Source organism: Zymoseptoria tritici, chromosome 19 (assembly GCF_000219625.1).
Source record: "Zymoseptoria tritici IPO323 chromosome 19, whole genome shotgun sequence".
NCBI lineage: Eukaryota > Fungi > Ascomycota > Dothideomycetes > Mycosphaerellales > Mycosphaerellaceae > Zymoseptoria > Zymoseptoria tritici.
This window is the reverse complement of record NC_018200.1, coordinates 284240-308319: the sequence shown is the minus strand read 5'-3', so window position 1 is coordinate 308319 and position 24080 is coordinate 284240. Positions and strand designations below refer to the sequence as shown.

Sequence of the window (24080 nt, the reverse complement as noted above, 5' to 3'; positions counted from 1 at the left end):
GTCGAGAGTTTAGGAGAGTTAGCGAGGCAGCGGATATATCAAGCGCAGGGTAGACTTTTTTTCGACGCCAGGAAAATTGGAAATCATCATTTGCCCCATTCTCAGGCAATGCAGCCATCCCTGCGGGCATTCTCCGTGTCCAACAAGATTCACATGTTGAAGAATGCCTCGCAATTGGTCCGTCCTTGGGGAAAGAGACTAATGCGAGGATGCGCCGTCTTGAACAAGCACTGGGGCGTCGAACGTGTGCAGCGCATGAATCACAGAGAGCGGGTAGAGGGAAAGTAGACAATGCGGACTTGTACGGCTTAAAAGACTACGCAGTCGTGAACGCCGATGTATATCGTATTGCAGTCTCCTGCTGCCGATCCATGCGAGGAACGCACGCATATGGACGCTCCCGATTCGATGGGATTCGATTCCAGCGCCCTCGGTACTCTCGGCACCCTCGCTCTGGTAGATTCCGCTTCCAGCGTTCTCGGAACTTGCGATAGAAGGGAGCATCAGGTGTACCAAAGGTACGAGGAGTGTCTTCCAAACCTACCTCGTTACCCGTATCTCCGTCGTTTATTGCTTCCTGGTTCGTTAGCTGGTTGGATTGCGAGACATCAACGAACCGCATATGCTAACTTACGACGTTTGTAGTTGACAGGCGTGTAACGTCGAGAGTAGCTGCGGAGACGGACGTTTTCACAGGGAACAGTCCTTGTATCGACGACAGTTGGCTAATATTCGCTGCCGGCGTCGATTGCTCATTAAGGCAATCCACTCTGCAGATAGAACTCGCACCATCACTGTAGTCCAACATGAAGCTTCCCGACGGTATGCATCCCTGGCAGACCATCAAAAGCAATGCCATTTATCTCTGGCTTCCGGCCTCGACATTATCCGCGTAGGTGAGATGCGATTGCATCGCTTTGTTGTGCCCGAGGATCATTATCGATACCCAACTCACAAAGATCCCGCCAGTACCCATCTACACTTTTCTCGTTACACAGAACGAGTATTGAATTCTCCCCATGATTGGTCCGGTCCGTTGAAGTCCTTTCGCTCCGCTTGCATTCATCACATCCTCTCACGGAGCCATGCCATATAACCCATCTGATCCAACCATGACAACGCCACGTGTCCTTGCCAGGGGCGAGTTGGTCGCGGGAAAAAGAACTCCGCCATGAAGACACTGTGGCTCGTGGCTTGCCGGCTCGGAGATGCCGAATTCGGCCTGCGCGTGGTCGGTGGCAGGGCGATAGGATCGTAGTTGGGAAGGACACCCACGTCGCATACGTGGACAGAGTGAGCAAGTGTGTTTCCAGTAAGCCCAGGAATTCCTTCGTACGAATGAGAGACGTGGCTGGATGATGCCGGCAAAGTTGATGCGTAACGCGAGATTACGTGCCTATGGCTCAAGTTGAAAGGCGAGATACGAGGCATACTGTAGGAGCGAAACGGGATCGAATTGCCCTCTTGGAGAGCAGGGCGGGCAGATACGTCTTGCAGTCAAGTCGAGCTGGACCTCAACACCGCATTTGGATCCCAAGGCAATGTTGAAGGTCGTTTGCGAGGCTATCGATTACCTAGCAAGACCTCAGCATACAATCGTGCGAGGATAAGGAAGTGAAATCTACGCCTTATTCATCTGTCCTTGCTCGGACAACGAGCCTCAAGCCTGATCGCATCTGAAGGGCCGACATTCGTAACTGGTAGCTTGCACTGCTTCGCAATCATCTCGAGGACTTGCTAGTGCTAGTTCTCCTCCGTCTCTTGCGCTTGTGATGTGCAACTTGCATTCCCTCCTCCTGAAGCTCGTAAGCTGATCGGCACTAAGATCTCGCAATGATTGTGTGCAGCGCAATACTGAAAACACATCTAGCAGCGCCATTACCACCGCTCTTCAATTGCACAAGAAGCCACGTACAGCCAGTCTTTGCCTAGCAATTCTGACTGGGCGCTCGCTCAGCCGCGCTGTGTAATGATTGCTGCAAGTAGTGCATTCGTCCAGCGTCGCCAGTCACTGGCCTCGTGGAAGAGGAGAAATTTGTACGACCTTGTCTCTCCAAGCCGATGCCCGATATTCTGCAACGGCGAAGAATTGGGACATGTCGAGGACACCGATAGTGCCATTGAAGGCCGGATTGCCGGCGTGTCACGCATAAGTCGGCGAGAAATTCCGCCAACTTCGTGATTCCGTCAACTTCGATCGCAGAATCCGCCTTGAGCCGCCTTGAGCGGCTGCATCATTAGAAGGCTTGTTGCCCTGCGCCTCGTAGCTCATTTTCCGACCCTAGCACTCCTGCGCGAAGTTCCAAATTGTTCGGTTGTGGGATTGAGCTTGCTTGATTTCGAGCTCAAGACTCCTGATCTCGAGAGATCGCGCCGAGCTGTTCTTCGCGGATCTGCGCTTTCGTGCAGTTTCTGCCGGATGAATCGTCGTTTCACTTCGTCAATGTCAGTGGCGGGTTTCTCTCTTGGTGCTTACGATCCCGTACGTATCTCGCTCGCATACCCGGTCGTGCTTGTGTTGGCGATTCACGCGACAGTAAGACTCGTCAACAGTCTCCGTGCCAGCAACTCCGACCGTGGTAACTCGGGGGCACATCTCAGAACGCGATCACAAATTTCAGAATGCTCGAACTCAACTGTAGGTTCTACTGCGCTTTGTGCGCTTCATACTTCACACCTCGTCCTTGGAGCACATGCTGGATTTTTCGCCTCGTCTCTGGCCTCCCTTTCTGCGAGGCAATATGGATGAAGGACACTGCTCGGGCTGCTCCGGCTTGACTTGGCCGCTCCGGCCGAGCAGTACAATGGTGCAGGATCTTGCACTGTAGAAAGCTCGAGACATGCTGAGCACGAAAACTCAGCACGCTGACGCCGAGAGCAACCACAACGCGACACTCTCCGTCAGATCCACGACGACAGAATCTGGCTCGGAAGTGCCCGCATAACCTCCGAATTGAGTTCACCTCAACTCAACGTCACCGCCAAGCACGTCCATCGCGAAATCGTCGAATGTCCTCCTCACCACACCGACCGACTCCCACGGGAGATGCCGGTGAAATGCAAGTCGAGACCTTGCGGCGACGAAAGAGAGCGCCAGTGCATGCACGTATGTACGGCCGAGAAAGATTTGGCAGTGCAGGAGAAGGAAGATTGCGGACTCCAAGTCGGACACAGGGAGAGCGGACAGGCAAGAATCCGGTCCTGGATGGATTGTGGGATATACGGAGAGAGTGTGCTCGTTATGCAATTGTGCGAAGAGTAACTTGACTAAGACTAAGAGTAGTCCTGTCGTTTAGTATCGTATTGCGCATCCTCCTCGTATAGACGTATACCATTCTACGGTCTTCCGTTACTACTCCGAAGGTTGGAGGCGATGGAGGAGTGCCTCGAACTAGCGCACAGCCCAGGACTGTCTACGTCTCGCAATGTATTGCGACCGCGCGGATCGAGCAAGGTCCTTGGTCTTATCTCACCTGAATCTTCTCCATGGCTTTCTTTTTCCACGAGTGCCATCCGCTAGCGGCCACACGACTTGACTCCGCCGTGCATCTCCCACGGCTCCGACTCGATGTTCAAGCACACAGTCACTGCCCGTCGCGGGAATGGACGAGCAAAGAAAAAAGATCATGGCGTGGCGTTGCCGCGCAAAAAGCAACTTCAAACCCTCCCAGCCAAGATCACCCCTTCAGCGTCTGCAACGTCTTCTTTCTCATCTCCTCGACATGCTCCACCACCTCATCTCCTCCCATCACATCGTCTGGCACCATCACCCCACCATTATCCCAGAACACGACGGCGACTCCCCGCAACACTATCCGGCGCTCCCTCCCTCAACACCCAAACGTCCTGGACACGTAGCTCCGGCACCGTCGCTTTATCCGGTAGCTCGTCGGGTCCGAGTCTGCGGGCGCGATCCAAGTCGCGACGGTGGGCGAAGTACCATCCGGTTTTGCGAGGTCGGGAACAGGAGGAGGAGGAGGACTAGATAAGGTGTTCGTCCGGGTGGTGGGAGTAACGGGTAGTGTTGACTAATTCGTCTTTGATAAAGAGTGATGGAGGATGCCGAGTGGTTCTTCTTTGATGCTGGTGGGTAAGTTGGAATGGTACTACTTCTCTGATGGGGAGTAATGAGTGACGTTGGCAGGTTCCCTCTTCGACGGTAGGTGACTTGTGATGCTTCTTCTTTGATGACGAGTGATGGGTGATGTCGAATGGTTCTTCTCGTTGGATGTGTGAATCGGCGTTGGAGTTGGAGTTGGAGTTGGAGTAAGGAGTAGGAGTGGAATTGGGAATTGGACGTGTCGAGTTTGGCAAAGACGGCCAGGAGACTAGCGGGCAGCTGATGTAGCCGAGAGAGATGGATCATTCATATTAAATACTTGACAATATCCATCCATCCATCTATGAAATATTCGATACAATCCATCCCATCACATGCAGTCGAGCGAGCGAGCAATCGCAATTGAACTCGTCGACGTCTCCCACGCCAGGTACACGACGCTCGTGAAGGTCGTTGCTTACCGACATTCTCTCGGACGATTTTACACCGACAATCTCCATTTCCATTTCCAGCGACATTTTCAATTTCCATTCCCCATCTGAAGTTTCACTACCCAGGCTGTCACCACCCACACCGCGATGAAAGTGGCCGTGGCGCGAAGCCTGCTCGCGGCGGCGGCTACACTGCCTGCAACCGACGAATATATTAGCGCGATGAGGTTGGCGGCGTGTGTCATGATCGACTCTCCACCGTGGGGGATGCGATGAAGTCTCGGAGTTCGTTGAAAAATACATCGTCAGGTGGTAAGTTGAGGGTGCTGGTGAAGTTGAGGAGGGTGAAGAGAAGAAGGAGAATCAACCGAGCATAGGTGGTAGAACTATGTTATTAGAGATATGAGAAGACTTCCTGGCCATCTCTCACCTCCGCCCGAGCAAAGCAGCGAGCACCTCCCAGTCCAGCTACATCGAACACCGAGTTTGGCGGTTCTCAATCTTCCGTGCGTGTTCTGCCGATGCATCGTGCTCTCGGTTCCGCGTAGTGAGGCCGGTAAATTGGCTTGGGAGGAGAGGGCGTATGCTATGGAGAGGGCGGATGCGGACCACGCGAGGGCTTTGGAACAGTAGGAGATGGAGCGTCAGCAGGAGATTGTAGAGGGGGAGGAGGAGGAGTTGGAGGAAGAGGAGGAGAATTCCGGAGATGGAGGAGGCCGAGGGTCATCGGAGGTGGAGGATGATGGTCAATTATTAGATGACATAGCGTAGGTTGGGACAGCAAGCTGTGACCAGACGGAGGGAGGGTAGGCGGAGGTTGTGCATCGTTAGCAGGAGGTTTCAAAGTTCTACTCGTAATGCTGACCTTCCTCTCGGAGTGCGAGCAGCGCAGCGAACTTGCTTCCCTTTGGTTTGTGCAGCGAAACACTAGCTCGCGGAGGCTTTCATCGACCTGGCGCTTGTTGAGCGGCGTGTGTGCCACTGTGAACGCGTTAACCATTGTCGCTGCTGATGTTCGTCCGGTGCTGTTGATGTTGTTCCGACGGCTCAGCCGGATCCATGGGCTGACTTCCATCCACAGAGTCACTCCTCGAAGCAGGCTCGTGTTGCTCCATGTCAACGCGCGCAGTCAAACCAATTCTGCACACGGCCGAAGCCAACTGGGAGAGCGAGGATGTGAAAGCGCATGCCACAGGCCTCCGACACAGTAAAGTGGCAGCGTTGCGGGCTATGGGTCAGGTGCCAGCGAGATGTTGTCCTGAGTGACGAGTCTCGTTTGGCACCCGACCTGGCGGTGGTTTGAAGGCGACGTGAATGGACAACTTGGGGCGTTTGTGGTGGAAGTTAGCTACTGCAGCTCTGATCTCGGAGATCCTTTCCAGTGCACGAGGTATTGAGTCGGAGTTATCTTCAGAAAGAGATGAAAGAATGCTATGCTGCCCTGTCTAGCTCAGCTTCACTAGTTCTGAGCTGATTGATCCTCGAATGACTCGGGAGTAAGGGAAGCTCTACTCTGTAGCAGCCAGCACGTTGCGCGTAGAATTGGTCTTGGCAGCGCGGGTTCCGTAGACATCAAAGTCTCAGCATTGCAAATCACCCAGGTCAAGACATTGCAAATCACCCAAGTCAAGACAATGCAAATCACCCAAGTCAAGACAATGCAAGTCACCCAAGTCAAGACAATGCAGCAAGCCAAAGTCAAGACAACCGCATGCGGGCATCCAATTCGAATCCCGCCTGATCAAACAAAGCGCCCATTTCCTACCTGAGATATTCTGGATTTTGCTCTGTCCTTGCTAAGGTAATACCTCACACCGGCAACAACAAATCTCGACCCGCCACGAAAAATGTCCCGCTCACCGAGCACCGAAGACGACCTCGATACCCAACGTGTCCTCGTTTCCCGCTACTACGCCCTCCTCGACACCGAGACCCTTCTTACCGATCAGCGGGACGATACCGCTCGCCGGACTATTCGCCTCGTGCAGCGCAAAGCGGCACTCCTCTACACTCGTCGCATGCGGCCGGAATACATCTCCGATGATGTGCTACGAGAGACCGCCCGCGTCTTGAATCTCAAGGCTGAAGAGAAGGGACTGGAGGAGCGGGATCGGAGGACAAGGGAGATGCTTTGCGAGGTAAGGGACGACATAGGGCGGTTCCGGAAAGATGAGAGTACGGGATACTAGCGCCTGGACCATTATCCGGAAAGTGGATGAAACGCGAGAGACCGGAGCATAGCTCTGGGAGTACTCGCAGTCTTTCCGTTTGGTTTGGCGTAGGTTTAGGCGTAATGCCGCGTCGATGGACTGTACCAAGTGCCGCCGATGTAGGCCGGAAGAGTATATCGGTCGAGGTAGTGCCGGGGAAAAGAATCGAGGAAGCAATATTAGGAAAGGGCTGGGACAAAGCAAGCTCCTCGCGGACAAGAAGATGGCGAGAGAGGTACAACTCCGCACAGACAAAAAGAATGCATGCCATCTACATTCGCCGCTTGTCTCATCAAGGTACATGTCCACATTGAAGAGAAAAGACCGACAGCGTCTTGACAACCTCAACCTCCGGTGCGAGGTTGCGACGACGATTGGTCTAGGTCTACTCCCCCTGCATTGCCTCTCGAAGAGTGCTTGCCCGGCTCGGCTATCCACCGTTCAAACAGAAACAGCTCGTCGGCCTCCCAAGACAAAATCTGCTCAATACCAGCCGCCAGCCCGGCTGCAGATCGCCTGAAAAACTCCGCGCAGCATTTCCTTAGGTTGGACCTCGAGATGCAGAGCGACAACGACGACGGCGAGCTGTCCCGTGGCCTTATAAGGAACCCAGGCGCAGACTTGCCAGATAGCGGTACGGACTCTTGCAAACAATCGACGATGAGCCGCATATCGAAGGCTTTTGTAGTGATCGACGAGAAGACAGCCTGCGTACTACTTGGAATTCGACTGGCAAGCTTATACGCCCACGCCGTCCGAGCGAGCGACCAAGTCCTGTTCCACGCCTTGCGCGCCGAGCCCCGCACGGGCAAAGGAAACTACAACGGCCGTAGGCCGCGCGGCGAGCGACGATGAGCCGTATATCGAAGTCAGACCGCAGAACAAAGCCATTGCCGTGATTAACAAGAAACAACCTAAACACTGCAACTAGAAAGTCCACAGGCAAGCTCACACGCCCAAGCAGCCCGGGCGAGCGACCTGTCCCTGCTCTACGCCTCGCGCCTAGTGCTTCGCATAGGCAAAGGGGGCGAGTACTAATAGCAGTCAACAAATCTCCTAGAAGACCTGTGCTCCAGAGCTGCCCAGCCTGCGCATTTTTCGCCAACACGAAAGCGGAAACGCTAAGCTAAGGTACTGCAGCAAACTGCAGCAGATCGAACGGAAGAGTAAGGTAACGACCGAGGTGCCCCTTTTGCCCACTCCCGCATCGTCATCTTCGCTGTTTCTTTGTTCGCTTCAGGCAGACAAGCCCACGGGAGATGGCAACGTCCGCTGTCTTGGTCGCTCCGACTCGGCGGATCGAAGCGGTATGCAGGGTGCCGTGAAGTCAGTCTGGGAATCCAAACGGGGTAAAAAGCTCCTCTTCTTTTTTCTCCCTGCCTACAGAACTTTGCTCTTCGGATTTGCTATCGTTATTAATAGCAGACATACAAGAAAGGAATAATACACCACAGCAAAAACAAACAACACGCGACGAACCTCCGCGACCCGCCATTCTTCCTCTTTCGGTCAACATCGCTTGCAAAGGCACCACTTCATCCCCACCTCCCACAAATCTCCCGTACGCCAACTTTCTTTATCCGCAGAGTCCGTCCGAGACCCAATCATGGCTCCCCGCAAAACCTCCACCCCTCGATCCGCGGAAGAATAGGCCCAACAGTCCCACGACATCGCCCGCGCCGCGCAAAACGAACTCCTGGTGGCGAAGCAGAAGGCGGACTACGCCACGCTGAAGGCGGACCAGGCGATGCTGAAGGCGGACGAGGCGAGGAGGGTAGCGTCGTTGGAAGAGATGGGATATCGCGGGAGGAAGTGGGCGGGGTAGAAGGGACGGGAGAAGGGGGAGTGGACTGAGCGGTTCTTTGGAGGAGTAGTGGTGTCGAGAGGAGGTAGTATCCAGATCAGTGCAGGCGTTCGGACTGATGTATTGAAGAAGATCTGCACCCCGCCGTTCACAAAACAAGTTCCACGGCACCGCCGATACTACTACTAACGTCGACCTCCGCTTCGTTATCGCCTATATACTTAGGGTACCCCTACATATCGACTCCACCACCACACCACCGCCGTACGTGTACAAGCCATCCCTGTTACAACGGGAAAGGCGCTCCGACTCACTACGAATTACAGCAATAGGACAGGCTTCCCGAGTGATGGTGAGCAGTCTCCTTAGGAACCTCTTCTAGCTGGTCGCAGATATAGCTTATTACTCACATGGCTTGCAGGCGAATCATAGTGGCCAAACAGAACCGAGATTACGGTCTCTTACTCACGACCGCAGGTGAGAGGGTGCCCTCGATACGAGTCTCACCCTCCCGATCCCAGGAGTCTTATCGTCGGCGATACTGCTTGACTTGTATTTGTCCGAGAGGAGGAGGTACCATTGCCGCAGTGGGTTGAAGACATGTGTGCCGCAGGCTGGCCAGTAATACGGGCTTTCCGTCCATCAAGGAACCGTTCATGGACCGATGACTGGGAATCGTCTTCCGTCCAAGCTCAGGAGGTCAAAACAACGCCACGTGGTTCATTTCGTCGTCGCCCTCCTCCGAGAACAGCATCCTCGCGCTCTCCTATGCCATTCACTCTCTCTAATCCAATACAGACAAGAGCGCTCGAGCAGAAGCAACGCAACTGTCGCAATGCCACATCCGCGTCTGCAGGACAAGTAAGCAAGCAATGAACTCATTCCGCAGAACCTGGACATGACAAAGACAAGGGCATCTCAAGTCTGCGATGGAAAGTGTTTTTGTTCGTCAAGGTCATTTCATTGCTTCGATAAGGTAGCAACGTCTCGCAGATCGTTAAGTCGTCAAGAGGAATGACTGCCATCTCTCCTCCGCCAAAAAAAAAGCTTCCTCCATCTCGTTGGCCATAGCTGTATGCATCACTCGTGTACCACATGCATTCTTCAAGAAAGGTTCCATACTCCCTTCTCTCAAATATCGACGACTGTCTTCGTCATACCAGCGTCTCCTCCACCCCCTCTCTTCCCAGTCTTCTTCGCCTTCTTGGCCTTGACCATCTTCTTCACCACACCTGGCGGCGCCATCTCCTTCTCCTACGCTACTCCCTCCTCGATCGCATCGGCCTTCAGCTTCGCCTTATTCGCCTCGATCTGCTGCGGCCACCAAGACGCGAAAACGGGATGGTTCTTAACGTAGGTGAAGAGGGCGGCCTGGGAGGGGGTGATGGGTGTGGAGCCGGGCTTCAAGAACCACTCGACGAAGGAGTCGTCGGCGATGACGCCGGCGAAGAGGTCGCGAAGGGAATAGTGGCGGTGAGGGACAAGTGCTGCTCGGGCGAGGCATGCTTTCTTAGTCTCCTAGATAAAGTCGACTCCCTTCTTCGCGGCGGGGGCGGGAGTGAGATAGTGGGTTTGCTTGTTCTTCTTAGTTAAGAGGGTCTTGCTCTGGATGGGCACGGTATGAGTCTTCTGGACGGAGTTGGCTTGGGCGAGCTTCTGCTTGTTCTTCTCAGCTAAGGCGGCTGTAACCTGGGCTGTGGTCGTCTTCTGGAGAGTTTTCTTCTTCTCGGCAGGCGGAGTGTAACCGAAAAGGTCGCGATACTCGGCTGCCGCCTCGACTAACGCAGCAGGAGACTTCCACGGATGTGGAATGGGCTGTCGGGGTAGCAAATTCTCCATACCCTTGGGGGCTTTTGGAGAGGTGTGTTCTAAGACAAACTCGAACTCGGGGTCGGTCCAAGCTTCAGTATAAGCAGCCTAGAAAAGGATGAAGTTAGTTTTGAGAAGAGGTAGATATGTTTTTGACCGAAGTAAACGTACCCAAACGCTGGTCCACTCGATCTTGGTCATCTTGGTGGGATCGATTTTCTCTTCCATCATACCTAGAGAGAGGTTTTTGTTCGTCACCCAGCGCTGGGTCCAGCTAAGAAGCTTCTTCCCTAGAACCTCAAATAATGCTCCGTCGGAGACGTCCCAACCCACGGCGTACACGTATCTGTTTGTCAGAGTTAGCAAAACGATCGATAGTTGATAGGACAGAAAACGAACTCGATTATCTCCGTTGATCTGCGAGGGAGACAGTGCGCTGAGACCTGATTTCTGGCACACCAGGCAAGAGCTCTGCGAACGAAGTCCGACGAGAAGGTCAAGCGCTTGCCGTCGAGCACTTGCTTGGCCGAACAGTTGCCGTATCTCTATACATGTCCTGTTAATCAACATATTCCACCCAATGAAAGAAGGGTATGAGTGTACATACACGCGACTTATCTTTGGGCGACTCATCTTTGGACTTGATCGCAGAGCTACCGTCGTTGTGATCATCCGGCAAGCCGAGCTCTTGAATGTCGTCCTTGGTGAGGTTAGCAGTGCTGCGGAGTCGGTGGCGGTTGGTGGAGCGTTCGAAATCGTCGTCGTCGTCAGTGGCTGAGCCATTGCCGTCATCCCAGGTACGAATGAAAGAGCGGAGATCGTCCTCGGAAGACATGGCTGTGTTGGTGATGGTGTTGAGATGTGGAAAGGGTGCAAAAGGGGATGCAGAGAGTCGAAGGGATGTATTAGTACATGTTAAGATCGAGACTGCTATGTTAAGATTAAGAGCAATGCTAGGACGAAGAGCAATGCCAAGATTAGGAGCGATGCTGGGACGAGGAGCGATGCTAGAACCAGGGGCGAGGCTGGAATCAGAGCCAATGCTGGAATCGAGGGCGATGCTGGAATGAAAGGTGATGCTGGAATCAGAGGTGATGCTGGATCCAGGAGGTATGCTGGATTCAGGAGGTATGCTAGAATCAGAGGCGATGCTGGACCCAGGAGTAATGCTGGATCCAGGGGTAATGCTGGATTGGCAGAGATGTAGAATCAAAGGTCGACGTTGAAGGACTTGAACAATACAAGGAGACAATGGGTAGTGGAGGTGCAAGAACTGGCGTTCCGGGTAGGCAAGATTTTGATTCAGAAGTATTTGGGGGTGAAGAAGGGTGGCGATGGACGTGCGGCAACGGCGAAGGAGGTGGACGTTTTGGCGCGAGAGGTGGGAGAGTTGTGGAAGGAGACGACTGACATGGCCGAAGAGGAAAACGAAGAGGAGGACGTCGAAGAGGTGGTACAAGGAGAGGACGCGAAGGCCATCGACGATGGCGACAGCGGCGACAACGACGACGACGAAGACTCCCTTGCTCGTCTGGAGAATGCGTACGCCACGCCGATCCCTCAGGTCCGCTCGAACGATCATATACGCAAAGCGACCTCGGCGGCTGGCGCCGATGAGCACAAGACTCCTCCTGCTCCAGTCATTGCGGGCAAGGTCGAGACCGAACCAAACAACACTTCTCGCCCGAGCAAGCCTGGTGTGTTCTCCTCCATGGTGCCTCTCGAACGTCTCGCTGACATCCGCCTTGCCCCAGCTCCAGGCCGTGTCTCCAACGCAACCGCCAGACCCGCGCAGTACCTTGAGGCCAAGCGGTACACCGCCAGGCTGAACGAGCTCTACGAGCGACGTGAGGCGCTGGTCAAGAGAATCGCTGCGAGGAAGGTCGAGGTAGAGAGACTCGGGGCCAAGTTGAAGTCCAAGAGGGAGGAGATGGTTTTGCTCGTGCTTAATGGTAGAGAGTGTTGAGTACGCATCAAGGAAGAGAGTATTGTGTTGATCTGAGTTTGGATGAATGAAGAGATGGAAGGACTTTAAAAGCGGGTGTCCTCGACTGTTGTTTCGCAAACGTCCATAGAGGGCAGGTCGGAGCAGATTGTGAATGGTTCATTGTGCTTCGTATCCATGCCTCTCGTCTCCTCGATCGAATGTTTGCTTTGTCTTGCTGCCTCCCTCCATCTTGCGCCATCCCTTCATCTTGCCATGATTCAGCCTGGTCGTTGCATGTATATATTCCCCTTGTCTCCGATGCGATTCGCCTCTTCCCACTTGGACATGGCGCTTCTGACCTGTTCAAGCCATTTTCTCCGCCAAGGTGGCATCTTCTCGCAGATGGTCCGGGTTTGGACTTTCCACCTGGCGAAGACGAAAGGCTGCGGCTTCTCATTTTCGGAGATACCTTACACTGCCGGCGCCGATGTCGTGGTAGGAGAGGTAGCTGGCAGTGATGATGTTTGCGGTAAGGTAATTCGCGGCTTGAAGGAAAAAGAACACCCACGCGACGCGATGCAGGGTGAGAACAAGTGACGGCAACCCCAGCCCACCTCACAACTCCACAGCCGACGTCTCGCCATGCCAACATCCGCCGCGCCGCGCCGTCTTCGAGACAGAGTTTCGAGAGCTGAAGACGCGGCTGAAGACACACGAAGACATCGCCGCCATCGAACACAAGTACGAAGCCTTTGAGCAGCGTTACAAAACCCATACCGAACAGTCCAGGCAGGAACTCGCCGATGACCATCAGAAGTGGCGCCGACATGCTTAGCAGCCAACCTGAGCGACATGCTTGACAGAGCGCTTAACAAACAGAGCGCTGATCTGCGCCAGGGTGTTAAGCAAGACGTCGAACATCAAATTTCGGTGCTCAAATATACATGACCTCGCGACCCGAAAAAATACCTTCGAGAACAAAATGTCGACTACTATGACAAACCACGCGAACCACACGGAATGGATGTTCTACGCTTTGAGCGCCATGACTTGCTCGGGGAGTATTCGGCTAGCTCGCTAAGCAGTGGAAGAGATGGTCGATGGTGGCTGTCCACGCCGCCCCACGAATCCCTTTATCTATCCGATGTCTCGGGAAGTAATTTGAGCAGCAACCTACGCCGTCGAGGCCGAGGAGAAGCATACTATCGAGGAGAGGAGAAAGATGGAAATGCCGAGAGGTATCGGAGAAGCTGAAGATAGAATACGACCAGGGCATAGTGAAAGTGGAAGTCCTGACGAAGAAGCATGCAGGGTGCGTCAAAGCTGTCGTTGGGTTCATGCTCGAAGCTAGGTGATGGAGACCGCGAAGTTTGGACCAATTTCCGCCAGTTTGCGTCATTTTCCGCCAGCCTGTATGCTAACAACAACATCTTGGCCCACTTCAACAAACAAAACAAGATGAATCCTCGCTACGACGTTCACTATGGTGTCAGAAAGATCACTACGCTTTCGATTGCATGGACAGCTCTCGGCCAACGCTGCTGCGAGGACATTCGAGAAGCATTGGATATGAAGGGTCGGATGTATACCGCGGCGGGTTGCATGCCACGATCTCCGGTCCACGATATATGGGGTCCATGGTATATGCGGCATCGAGCGGATGAGATTGTAGTGCGGAGGATGACGGGACGGCTCACGGCGTTTGCGGTTCTTTCTTTGGACCGGCGCGACAGTGTCTCGAGAGGAGGAGCAGGAGGATTTCACCGTAAAAGAATGCGCATGGACGGGATGTAGTGGGAAGTCGACCGGCCCCTCGTCTCCTAAATGGTCTTACGATCGTGGAGGCGGAGTCGATAGGAAGGGCGGCTGCGTGCAGAGTGTATCGGAATCCCGGATAGAGCACTGCTCAGACTGCTGAGGTGTGATCAAGGTTTCAGGCGTTGTTTCGCTTTTCCGGCCTCCATCTGCCTTTCAGGTTGGCGGAACTTGGCTCCGAGCCAATCAAACCGACGTGTCCAAACCTCCTTTATCCATGTCCAATTCTTTTCTTGATGTTGACTCTCATCTTCATCTACACTTCAAGCCGTGCTCGCTATTGCAGATTCGTCTGAGACTGTAACGAGCCGCGCTCCTCTTGTGCTGCCTCCTTTGGTGCTGAACGGAACATAGGTCGTCGGCGCTGCTTCCACTGCTGGTGTAATGGGCGTTATAAATTCGGCGTTTTGTGATGCGATGAGGTGTCGGTGCCGCACGCGAAGTGCATGGCTCTGCAGCTGTCTCCACGGATGGTGTGAAGACTTGCGACAACGGGCATCGACATCAGATGTCCGCATCGTATTTCAAAACGCAAATGCCTCAGGTGGCAGGATACAGTTGAAGACAGTCTAATGTGCAGTCAATTATGGATCACTAACACAGCAGGCGCACAGTGACGGAGGAGATGATCGCGGGAATGATCGGAGTGCACGAGACTTTCCCTCGGCAGATGTGCGTGCGTGGGTAGGCGTCTGTCGGGATTGGAATTGGCTCGTGCAGTGTCGGGCCCTGGTCTCTTTCTCTTTGTGAGAGTGCTGAGCAATCACCGACCGAGACATCCACTTCCGCTTCCCTCGCACCCTTACCACTCTTACCGCTTGATCTTCATCACTTCACCAATCGAGCACCACGCCTGCGACACCATCGGACATGGGTTTCGCTAACCACGATCGACCTGAGCCTTCCGCCATCGATTCGCTTGGAGTTTGGAGTTGGACTTCAACACCGTGCACGACCAGCGACGCCAACGGATCCCACCAACCCACTTAGGATTCTCGACTGCGTCATCGATCTCATCGCTGGCTCGGCGAGACAGGCAGCGCTCTGGCTTTGATGCCTCACCTTCCGACCGTCGACCTCGAGCTCTCCTGCCCGCTCGTACTTTTCCGGCCGCCTCGACCTTCACAAACGGTCCTGTCCAAGTGGAGTCTCGGGAGAGGGCGGAGGACACAGATCGAGCACTAACAACTTTTTGCTGAAAGAAGTGTAATGTCGTCTTAGCAGCAGCAGCATCTCACTAACATTCGACATCGCCTTCGACAGCAGCAATAGTCGTCCGCCGCGGCGACCGGCGATCCTGTGAACCAGACGACCCGTGGACTGCATATATGCCGGCCGAGCGACCGACGAGATCTACGCGAGCGAGAAGGTTTTGAAGTGATCCATGTCATGTATTACGGAGTCGTCGATGTCTTCTTCCTCCTCTTCGTCGGACATGGTACCACCACTTTTGTCCAACAGTCCCCGGCTCTCCTCCATTTCCTCGATGTCCTCCTCTGTGCTGTTGCTCTCACGATATCGTATGCTATCGTCTTCGTGCACGGGCGCTGGCAACATTCGGGACTTCAAACTTCCCCCTTGCACACGTTATGGCCGGCGGCCAGTATCCGTTGAACGAAGCAGACTGTCGAGATTTGTGCGACGTGTCCAACTCCCCGCTCGGCGCTCGACTTCCTGCTGCTCCAATGACTGCGTCTTCGGTGCTGGAATCCGGCTCGTCCATGAAGATAACATTCGGTTCGGCATGGCTGGATGCGGCGGAAGTGGCTGTGAGTCGACGTCATGGCTTTCCCGACGCGGCCCGTACCGAACAAGATACGCCGCGCTAGTCAAATTCTAGTCAAAACCCCGCCTAGCGGCCTCAGGCAACATGCCAATCACGTGCAGCCCGATGACTGGCCAGACTCGCCCTTTCACTCCTTCGCCCCGATGGCGCGTCTCGATCGCATCTCGATCTCTTCACTCCAAACGATAACCGCACGGCACTATCTGACCCGAGACTTCTACTATACATCACAAGCCCACGAGACTGCACCGGGATTTGTCTAAAACAACTATTTGAATCGTCTGTGCACCTGCCCTCCGGAATTAGTTATGTTTATAGCGTCAACCTTAGCAATAGTGTTGTTGTTGTTACACGCGTTTACGCGTTGTATCTTACCGTCGTATACCTCACCGTCGTATACCTTACCGTCGTTGCCCTTACCGCCGCTATAGACGACGTAGACGTTAGCCTCTTATAAGCCTTTAACGCGGATAAAGCTATACCTTTAGCGGTGCCGGACGCTATTACATACGCCGACGCCGCACCGGACGCTATTATATACGCCGCAGACCCTCTAACGCGTAAGGGCGTCGACCTTAAGGTAAATAAATCGAGCGTAGATAAGCGTACTAATAGGCTAGCCGTTCGTCGACGGCGGCGTATAAAGCGACGCCTCGTCGATAGCGTAGCTACTAGCTATACTATGTTAGTAATGCCTCGCGATACGATCGATCTACTTACTCTACGGAAGCTACTCGTAGCATTAGACGAGCCGGTAATTATGTCGCTAGTGCTTGTTTGTTTGTTTTGTTTGTTTGTTCCATTTACGTCCTGTAGGAGTCTATAACTATGTAGGACGGCTGTCTTGCGACAGCAGTCTATCTATATACAATCGTTGTTCTCTCGTATCTCTTAACCTTAGGGAAAGACCCGTGCCTAGGATAGTAGCTAGCTAGTATCGAAGGACTTTAAAGAAAGACAAATAAGGAAAAGTAAAAGGAGTGTAGGCTAGACAGTCTCGTCTTCGCCTCTTACTAGGTGCTAGGACCTAGAAGCAATCTTTATATCCGAGAGAAAGGTAGTAAGGTGTTTCCGGAGTTCCTTATCTTTTACTATTTCTAGTAGAGATTGTGCTTGTCGTAGCGGTAGTAGCCTAAATATATCGTAGATAGGGCAGCTACATACGAGGTGTTCTGCTGTTTCTCGTCGTCCGTAAGGGCAGTCTAGCGTCGTTACGTGTCTAAAGCGATAGAGATAGGACTTTAGGTATCCGTGTCCTAATAGGATAGTATAGAAGGCACTAGTTAAAGCGCGTCTTCCTCCTATTCTATGTTTTCCTAGCGAGCTCTATAGAAACCGACTAAGGTAGCTATTTATATTCCTAGGTACCTTATTAATCTCCCGTTGTCTTGCTATTTCGTATCAGGTTTTCTAGACGCTAAAGAGATCGTCTTTTGCGTAGTTAGCCCTCTCGTATTCTACGAAATGCTTGTATTATCAGAGTCGATAACAGAGTAGTTATATCTATATTTTCTGTCGTTTTTGCGGAAGTATCTCTCTCGAGTCCTCGTATCGGACTTCTCGCGTATCCGAAGGCGCGCTTTAGATAGCGAGTCTTACGGGGTAGTTTTCGGGTAGCTTTGCTACGCATAGAGAGTATAAAATTAACTATCTCTCTAGGCGTAGATCCGGGGGGAAGAGATTTAACTCTACTTCGGACGGGATGTTTAGGGCGGTACGGAAAACGCCTAGGATCTTTCTATAAGCTTTACTTTGTAGAGATACTAAAGGTTTTATACTCTTTTTCGACCGCTACTAAACCGGGGCCCCGTAGTCTGCTATTATAGTAACGCAGGCTAGGTAGATCTTTCTTAACGATATTAAAGATAGACCGCGTTCGGTATTTGCTAGTCTTTCTAATTAATAGAATGCTGCTTATACTTATACTAATCTTATTGCAATATGCTCCTTAAAGGTAAGACCGGCGTCTAGCTAAATCCTAAGCTACCTTATCGCTTTCTTTACCGGGCGAACAATATCGCCGTTTAGAAGAATTACCGGGCAATTAGACCCTTTCCCTTTCGAGAAGTATACTAGGTCTGTCTTTGCTAGGTCGAAAGCAATCGAGTTCTTCTTTCCTAGGTCTATTAGCCTTCTTGCCTTACGTTCTAGTACCTTAGAGTTCTTCTTAAGGGACGTAGACGAGGTAGATAGTCTAATATCGTCGACGTAGGAACTAGGAGTAACTCCTTATAGCGAGAAGAATATGTCGCGCGTATAGATAAGAAAGAGGATAGGAGATATCGGGCTGCCTTACGGAACGCCGATCTCTACGTCCTAGAATTCTTATATCTGTCCGTCGAATACTATTCGTAAGCGTCTATTACTTATAAACGACTAAACCTAACGTATAAGGCTATGCGGAAGCCTTAACTAGATTATTATTCTTAATAGTCGGTTCTTTGCAACGTAGTCGTATACTCCTCTTACGTCGAGGAAGATAACCGAAGTCTTCTTTTTCTTTCTTCGATTCTCCTCGATTTCGTTCGTTAAGAGAAGTACTATATCGATAGCCGATTTCTTCTTTCGCCCTCCTAACTACGAGTTGTATAAAAGGGGCTTCGTCTCTGCGATAATCCCTAGGCGTTTTGCGAGTATTCTCTCGCTAATCTTACTAAGGCAGTTTAGGAGAGAGATAACTTGGTAGGCCTTAGGAACCGAATAGTCTAGTTTTCCCGGCTTTGCTAGAACTGCGCCTATCGCAACTTTCTAGCATCGGGGGTAGTGTCCTTCGTCGAGTAGCCTACTGTATATACGTAGAAAGGTAATAGGAATAGCGCTGTACGCTTTACTAATAATAGCTTACGTAATACCGTCTAGGCCCGGCGTTTTTCCTTTTACTATCTTCGTACTATAGGCGGCAGCGAGTTCCTCTTCGGTTAGCGTAGTCTAGCCCTAATCCCCGGCTGTATACGCTTCCTAACGGCTAGGTAGAGGTTCCTCGGCAGGAGGGCGCGGAAATAAGGCTTCGGAGAAGGCCTTACATTTCCCCTCGAAAGAATCTTCGTTATTTATCGTAGGTATCTATCTTCGGCTGCTATTCCTAGTATAGGACATAGCTTTAAAGATAGATTTCGAGTCTTCTTTTTCGAGGAAAGCGTTCTAGTAGTTCTTCTTAGCTGTTTTAATAGCTTAGAAGTACTCGTTTCTCGCTTTTGTATACGCCTCTTTCTCGTCTAGCGTCGGCGTACGTCTATTAGTAAAGGTCTGTCTATATGTTCTAGACATTGTACGGCGTAGCGTGCGTAGCTCTCTATTCTACTAAGGTTTTGCGCAGGCGTGTACTACTTTCTCTAGGATTGCTCCCCGCATTAATTCGGTAATATACGAGGTAAAGGAGTCTACGATGTCGTCGAGGGAGTTCGTATAGTTAATAGACGTCGCCTTGCTTATTAGGAGATCTATAAACAGTTCCTAATCCGCGGAAGCTATATCTAGAACTACTTTCTTCTGTTAGGCTCGATCTTGCGCGCTAATAAGGTCTATAGATATAGCCTTATAGTCTAAGCCTGTCGGAATCGTTCTCTAGTCGATTTCTTTCGTAGATAAGGATCCTCTTGTAAACGTAAGGTCTAGGACCGACTCTGCATCTAGGTGCGGCCTATAGAAGGTCCCGACACCTATTGTATTACGTAGAGTAAAGCCCTAGTCTTCTATCTACTCTATAAATTCGCGGGCACTAGTAGTATCCTTTCCCTTCGGATCCTAGGACGGGTATCTAAGGTTAAAGTCTCCTACTAGTAGAGTGTTTAGAAGGAACATATTACGTAGAGAGTAGAGGCTTTTCTCTATTATTCGTCGGTTTTACAGGTTCTCGGTATCCCGAAGGTCCTTCTCGTTATAGAGATTAACTATCTAGATCTTATTACCCTTCTTGTCTAAAATAACAAAGGAAAGTATGTCGCTATCGTCTAATAAAATAGGAGAGATATTAACGTTAAGTCTTATGCTAATATATAGTATTGTTCTTAGCCGGATCGTCGAATCCGTAGTCGTTAGGAATAGCTAGTTATAATCCCGGTGTGCGATAGATCTTGTCTCTTTGTAGCCTGTTATCGGGTCTTCTATAGTCCACGGTTCCTAGACTAGTAGAAGGTCGGCTTTCTACTTAACCGCGACGTCTAAGGTAGACTCTATAGCCTCGATAGATCGGTTAAGATTAACGTAGAAAATCTATAGAGAGTGTTCTAATATATAAAACGTTCTAGGGGCCTCCCTTTCTGTTATATACGATCCTTCGCCTTCTTAACTCTTAGGCTGTCCGCGCCTACGTATAGACGGTTTTAAATAGCCCTTTTTGCCTCCTCCTCGGTAGCAAAACCTACTAGAACTATCGCCCTAGTAAGAGTCCTTCTTCTCTCTTCGTTTGTTAGCCAAATCGGGGTGCCTACGAGTTTAAGACCTCTATTAAAGGTCTTAATTTCTCGTTAAATGTCCTGTAGGCCTATTAGTATATTAAAGTTCGCAGTCGAGACGCTGTAGACTACGACCTTATGCTAGAGAGAGTCCTCTATTACCTGTGCCTCGCTTACGATATCGGTAACCTTAGTAAGGCTATCGATCGTTCGTTAGCGGGCTTTCTCTGTCGCAAAGTTTAGGACAATATTACCCCGAAATGATTTCTTTATCGCAAGGATAGCTAGCTCTTAGTCTTCGCCTTTAAGAGCGTTATTAATTTTGTCTCGGGTTGCGATCTAGTCGAGTTCCTTCTCTTTATCCTTTAGTACAAGGATAAGAGGCATCGGTTCTGCTTGTTCTTTCGGCTTGCTAGCCCTCCGGGAGACGGTCGTCTACTGTTATTGTTGTTGTTGTTGTTATGTTGTCTTTGTTGTCGAGGAGGTAGAGGTAAAGGTAGCGGATCCGCTATCTCCCTTAACAACGTCTGCGAAAGTAGGCTTCTTCGCCTGTGCTGCTAGTTTCTTTGTTATCGTTTCTAGGTTCGAGACTTGCTTTGCGAGGATTTGGGACGTTATCCTAAAGTCTGTACGCTCGGTAAAGTGCCGAAAGACTTCGAGAAGGTCGAGAACCTAGGTTTGTTCTTCTAGAAACCCGCCTAGATCCCCTGCCGCTTTAACTAGTAGCTGTCGGGCTTATAGGATCTTCTCGTTCGCGGGCGTGCGAGAGAGTATTTGTTTCTTTCCGAGAGAAGGGCTACGAGTTAGGGAGCTACTAAATTCGAAGGGGTTTTGCCTTTTCCTAGGTAGGAAAGGAATGCCGGTTCTTTTTAGTAGTTCCTTCGGCGACGGCAGGGTTTTAAGAGACTTAAACGTAACTTCCTCGTCCCCTCTAGCCGTAGCTTTTAGAGTCTAAGGGGTACCTACGTCTGTTATTTCCGTCTCGGTAGACATTATCTTGTTATTGTTGTTTGTTGTTTAAAAAGAGGCTTAGCAGTCTTACGCCGAGAGGGCTGCTTGTTCGTCTTTATTTCTAATCGCGTTTAGGTCCTAGCCTACTTACGACACTAGGGCACTCTTCTCCCTACTATACAAAGTAGTATAGGAGAAGGTATACTTTAAAGAGGAGAGAAGAGATATATAAATATACCTCTACTTCTAAGAAGTACTCTAGCCTGCAGTAACGTGCGTCTTTATAGCAGGCTTTAGAGGCGTTCTGCGGGTAGCTGTAGTAGGTTCGGGACAACCTTTGTCTCTAAGGAAAGGTAGGCCTATACTCTATATAGAGTATCTAGCTATATAGCTAGTACTACTACTCTAATCCCTAGAGGTGCAAATTCGTCCTTACTAAACTACACTGCTCCTTTAGCTTCCTCTCTCGGCGGCGTAGGACAATAGGTAACTCTAGTGTAGAGAGAACTAAGTGTATATATATATTTGTGTATCCTAGGAACACTACTCTTATTTAGCCTTTAGCTCTTTTAAAATTCGACTAAATCAGGCGTTTAATAGCTAGAATAAAAGCTCTCGTCGAGGGCTTTTAAACGGGCTACACGGCGTCCGAATCGGCGGCGTATTAGTTGTGTTGTGGTGTGTTAAAGTGTTGTAGTACAGGTTATAAACCTTCCTTATGCAATGCCCTAAACAGGGAATATTTCGAGTATAGGAGAGGTAAGGTCGGAATAAGGTTTCGGAGGTGGGGGCCAAATCCCGGAGTTTAGGGTCCAGCGTCCTTAAAAATTTGCACCCTAAAGGGGGCAACAAGGTAAATCTTTGAACTCTAGTAGCGGCGTAGGTTTTAAGGGCAGCGGGGTAAATGCGGGTTCGTTGGAACGGCCTTAATAAGGGCTTTCGAATAGTGCGTGTTTGGTGATAATCGGGTTAATATTGGGTGTGCAATGGAAGTGCGGATGTCGATGCGTGTGTCGCTAGTGCGTTAGTAAGAGGTAGAGCCGTTTATCGACAACTTCTAGATTCGTAAGGAGCTCCGGTATAAGAAGGACGGCATGCTTACGTAGTTATATAAGTGCGTCTTCTCGACGGCGCTTATAGTAACGTAAGGTAGTAGTAAGAAGCTACGGCCGAAGAAGATTAAGCGTAGATACTACTGCCCTATACGTATAAAGGTGTCGTTCCTTAAAGCTACCGAGAATAAGGAAGCTACTATAGTAATCGAACGCACCGAGATAAGCGGCCGTATAGAGTACACCGAGTTCTATACTATACGTTGATTCGACCTCTTTAGACGCTGCTCGGCGCTTTAGAAGGTAGCTAGTTATTAGTATTATAAGGGCTACCGCCCTACGACGGTATAGAATAGTATCTAAGCACTAAACAATCCGGAGGCTCGAGCAATCTTTAAGGCGGCCGGTAGGCTCTATATAGTCCGTTACGACGTTAACAACATAGGTACGGCTTACCGGAAGAGCTTTCTAGATACTCGACTCGGCAGCACAATTACGGACTAGCCGGCGCAATAGTAGGAGCTAAAGGAGTAGTGTTAATAGCCTTAAGGTAAGTTTTTACGAACGAGAAAACGAGATGTTAAGAAGTTAAAGATTAGTGTCGAATTTGGATTACTTAGTAGCGGGAGCTCCTAGTAATACCCTTATACGGAAGGTTACCTACCTAATTAGGCTATTATAACTCTCGACGTTACCTTACGACTACTACTGTTTAAACGCGCTCGAATTCGAGTCGTTTAGAAGAGGATTCCGAGCTTTAGTTTTAAAGCTAGTAATTCGTAGAAGTTTTAAGGTGTCGCTAAGAGGACCCTAGAATTTCGGCTCGGAGGCGGGCCGCGCGCGGGCCGCGAATTTAAGCTAATTATAAATTCGACAATACTAGCAAAATCCGCGCTAGTAGAACTTCGACTATTTCTTAAAACTTCCGAGAAATTCGAGCTTTAAATAATATTTACTAACTCCTCTCGCTTCGTAGTTAGCATAAAATGCTCTAAAATCACTACTATTCGACTAAACGACGGCGAGCTAGCTTATAGCATCGTCTAGGCTTATCCGGAACGAATACGCCTCCTTATACGCCGTAGCTACCTTACCCTTATAGACTCTACGTACAAAACTAACTACCTTAGCTAGTTCCTATTTACGCTAATAGTTCGTAATAAATACGGTTACTAGCGTCTATACGCTTAGTTCCTTACGAAGTTAGAAGACGGCGACATTATCGCCTTATACTTAAGGCGAATTATCCGCTAGTCCGGTAGACGTCGAGGCTAGCGTCCTCGTTACTTTATAACCGACGACTTAGCGGTAGAGCGACGAGCTATACGTCTCGCGTTTAGCATAGAGGAAGATAGCCCTACTACTAGTAATAGTAAGTCGGACGGTAACGACGAAGGGCTATATTATATAGAACATCTGCTCTATTATGTTTATATGCAACGCACAATTAAGCGGAAGTTTAGCGGTAATAAGAAGGTACGTTAAAAGCTCTTCTTAGCGGTTAGTTTAAGGCGTTTAGTTGCTAGCTATCTTAAGTTACTACAAGAAGCGGTAGACCTGCTCCCTTAAGACGACACCGATAGCCGCAACTACATTAAGAAGGAGCTAAAGGATAACATTAACCTCTAGGCCCTCTACTATCGTATACATTCGATGTTCCTTCTATAGGTATTGTCGACTAATCCCCTAGAAGGCATCTACAACTTATACAAAACAGACAATAAGGTCTAGATAGCTACTAACTTTACGCTCGTTAGTACGGCTATATACTACGAGTAGAAGCACCGTTACTTCGACTAAAGGACTAAGAACGAGCGAGAGCGTAAAAGTTACCGCATATA

At 50.6% G+C, this 24080-nt stretch overlaps 5 protein-coding genes across 5 annotated transcripts; 2 read left to right on the top strand and 3 right to left on the bottom strand.

The window, feature by feature from the left end:
* Positions 1-6338: 6338 nt before the first annotated feature.
* Positions 6339-9506, top strand: MYCGRDRAFT_111792 (uncharacterized protein; the record flags this gene model as incomplete). Its single annotated transcript, XM_003846998.1, has 9 exons — positions 6339-6629; positions 6811-6998; positions 7085-7530; positions 7778-7872; positions 8124-8288; positions 8362-8522; positions 8927-8982; positions 9304-9366; positions 9499-9506. 9 exons carry the CDS (start codon positions 6339-6341, stop codon positions 9504-9506), a joined length of 1473 nt encoding a protein of 490 aa, XP_003847046.1.
* Positions 9507-10023: 517 nt separating this feature from the next.
* Positions 10024-11149, bottom strand: MYCGRDRAFT_97972 (uncharacterized protein; the record flags this gene model as incomplete). Its single annotated transcript, XM_003846973.1, has 4 exons — positions 10024-10422; positions 10486-10547; positions 10648-10660; positions 10922-11149. The coding sequence occupies 4 exons, from the start codon at positions 11147-11149 to the stop codon at positions 10024-10026; spliced, it is 702 nt and encodes a 233-aa protein (XP_003847021.1).
* A 231-nt stretch (positions 11150-11380) lies between these two features.
* Positions 11381-12280, top strand: MYCGRDRAFT_97971 (uncharacterized protein; the record flags this gene model as incomplete). Its single annotated transcript, XM_003846999.1, has 2 exons — positions 11381-11442; positions 11560-12280. The coding sequence occupies 2 exons, from the start codon at positions 11381-11383 to the stop codon at positions 12278-12280; spliced, it is 783 nt and encodes a 260-aa protein (XP_003847047.1).
* Positions 12281-12418: 138 nt separating this feature from the next.
* MYCGRDRAFT_97970 (uncharacterized protein) lies at positions 12419-13070 on the bottom strand (the record flags this gene model as incomplete). Its single annotated transcript, XM_003846972.1, has 3 exons — positions 12419-12524; positions 12711-12749; positions 12856-13070. 3 exons carry the CDS (start codon positions 13068-13070, stop codon positions 12419-12421), a joined length of 360 nt encoding a protein of 119 aa, XP_003847020.1.
* A 2339-nt stretch (positions 13071-15409) lies between these two features.
* MYCGRDRAFT_97969 (uncharacterized protein) lies at positions 15410-15779 on the bottom strand (the record flags this gene model as incomplete). The annotated part of the gene is made up of 2 exons (XM_003846971.1): positions 15410-15581; positions 15643-15779. 2 exons carry the CDS (start codon positions 15777-15779, stop codon positions 15410-15412), a joined length of 309 nt encoding a protein of 102 aa, XP_003847019.1.
* Between the last annotated feature and the right edge of the window lie 8301 nt (positions 15780-24080).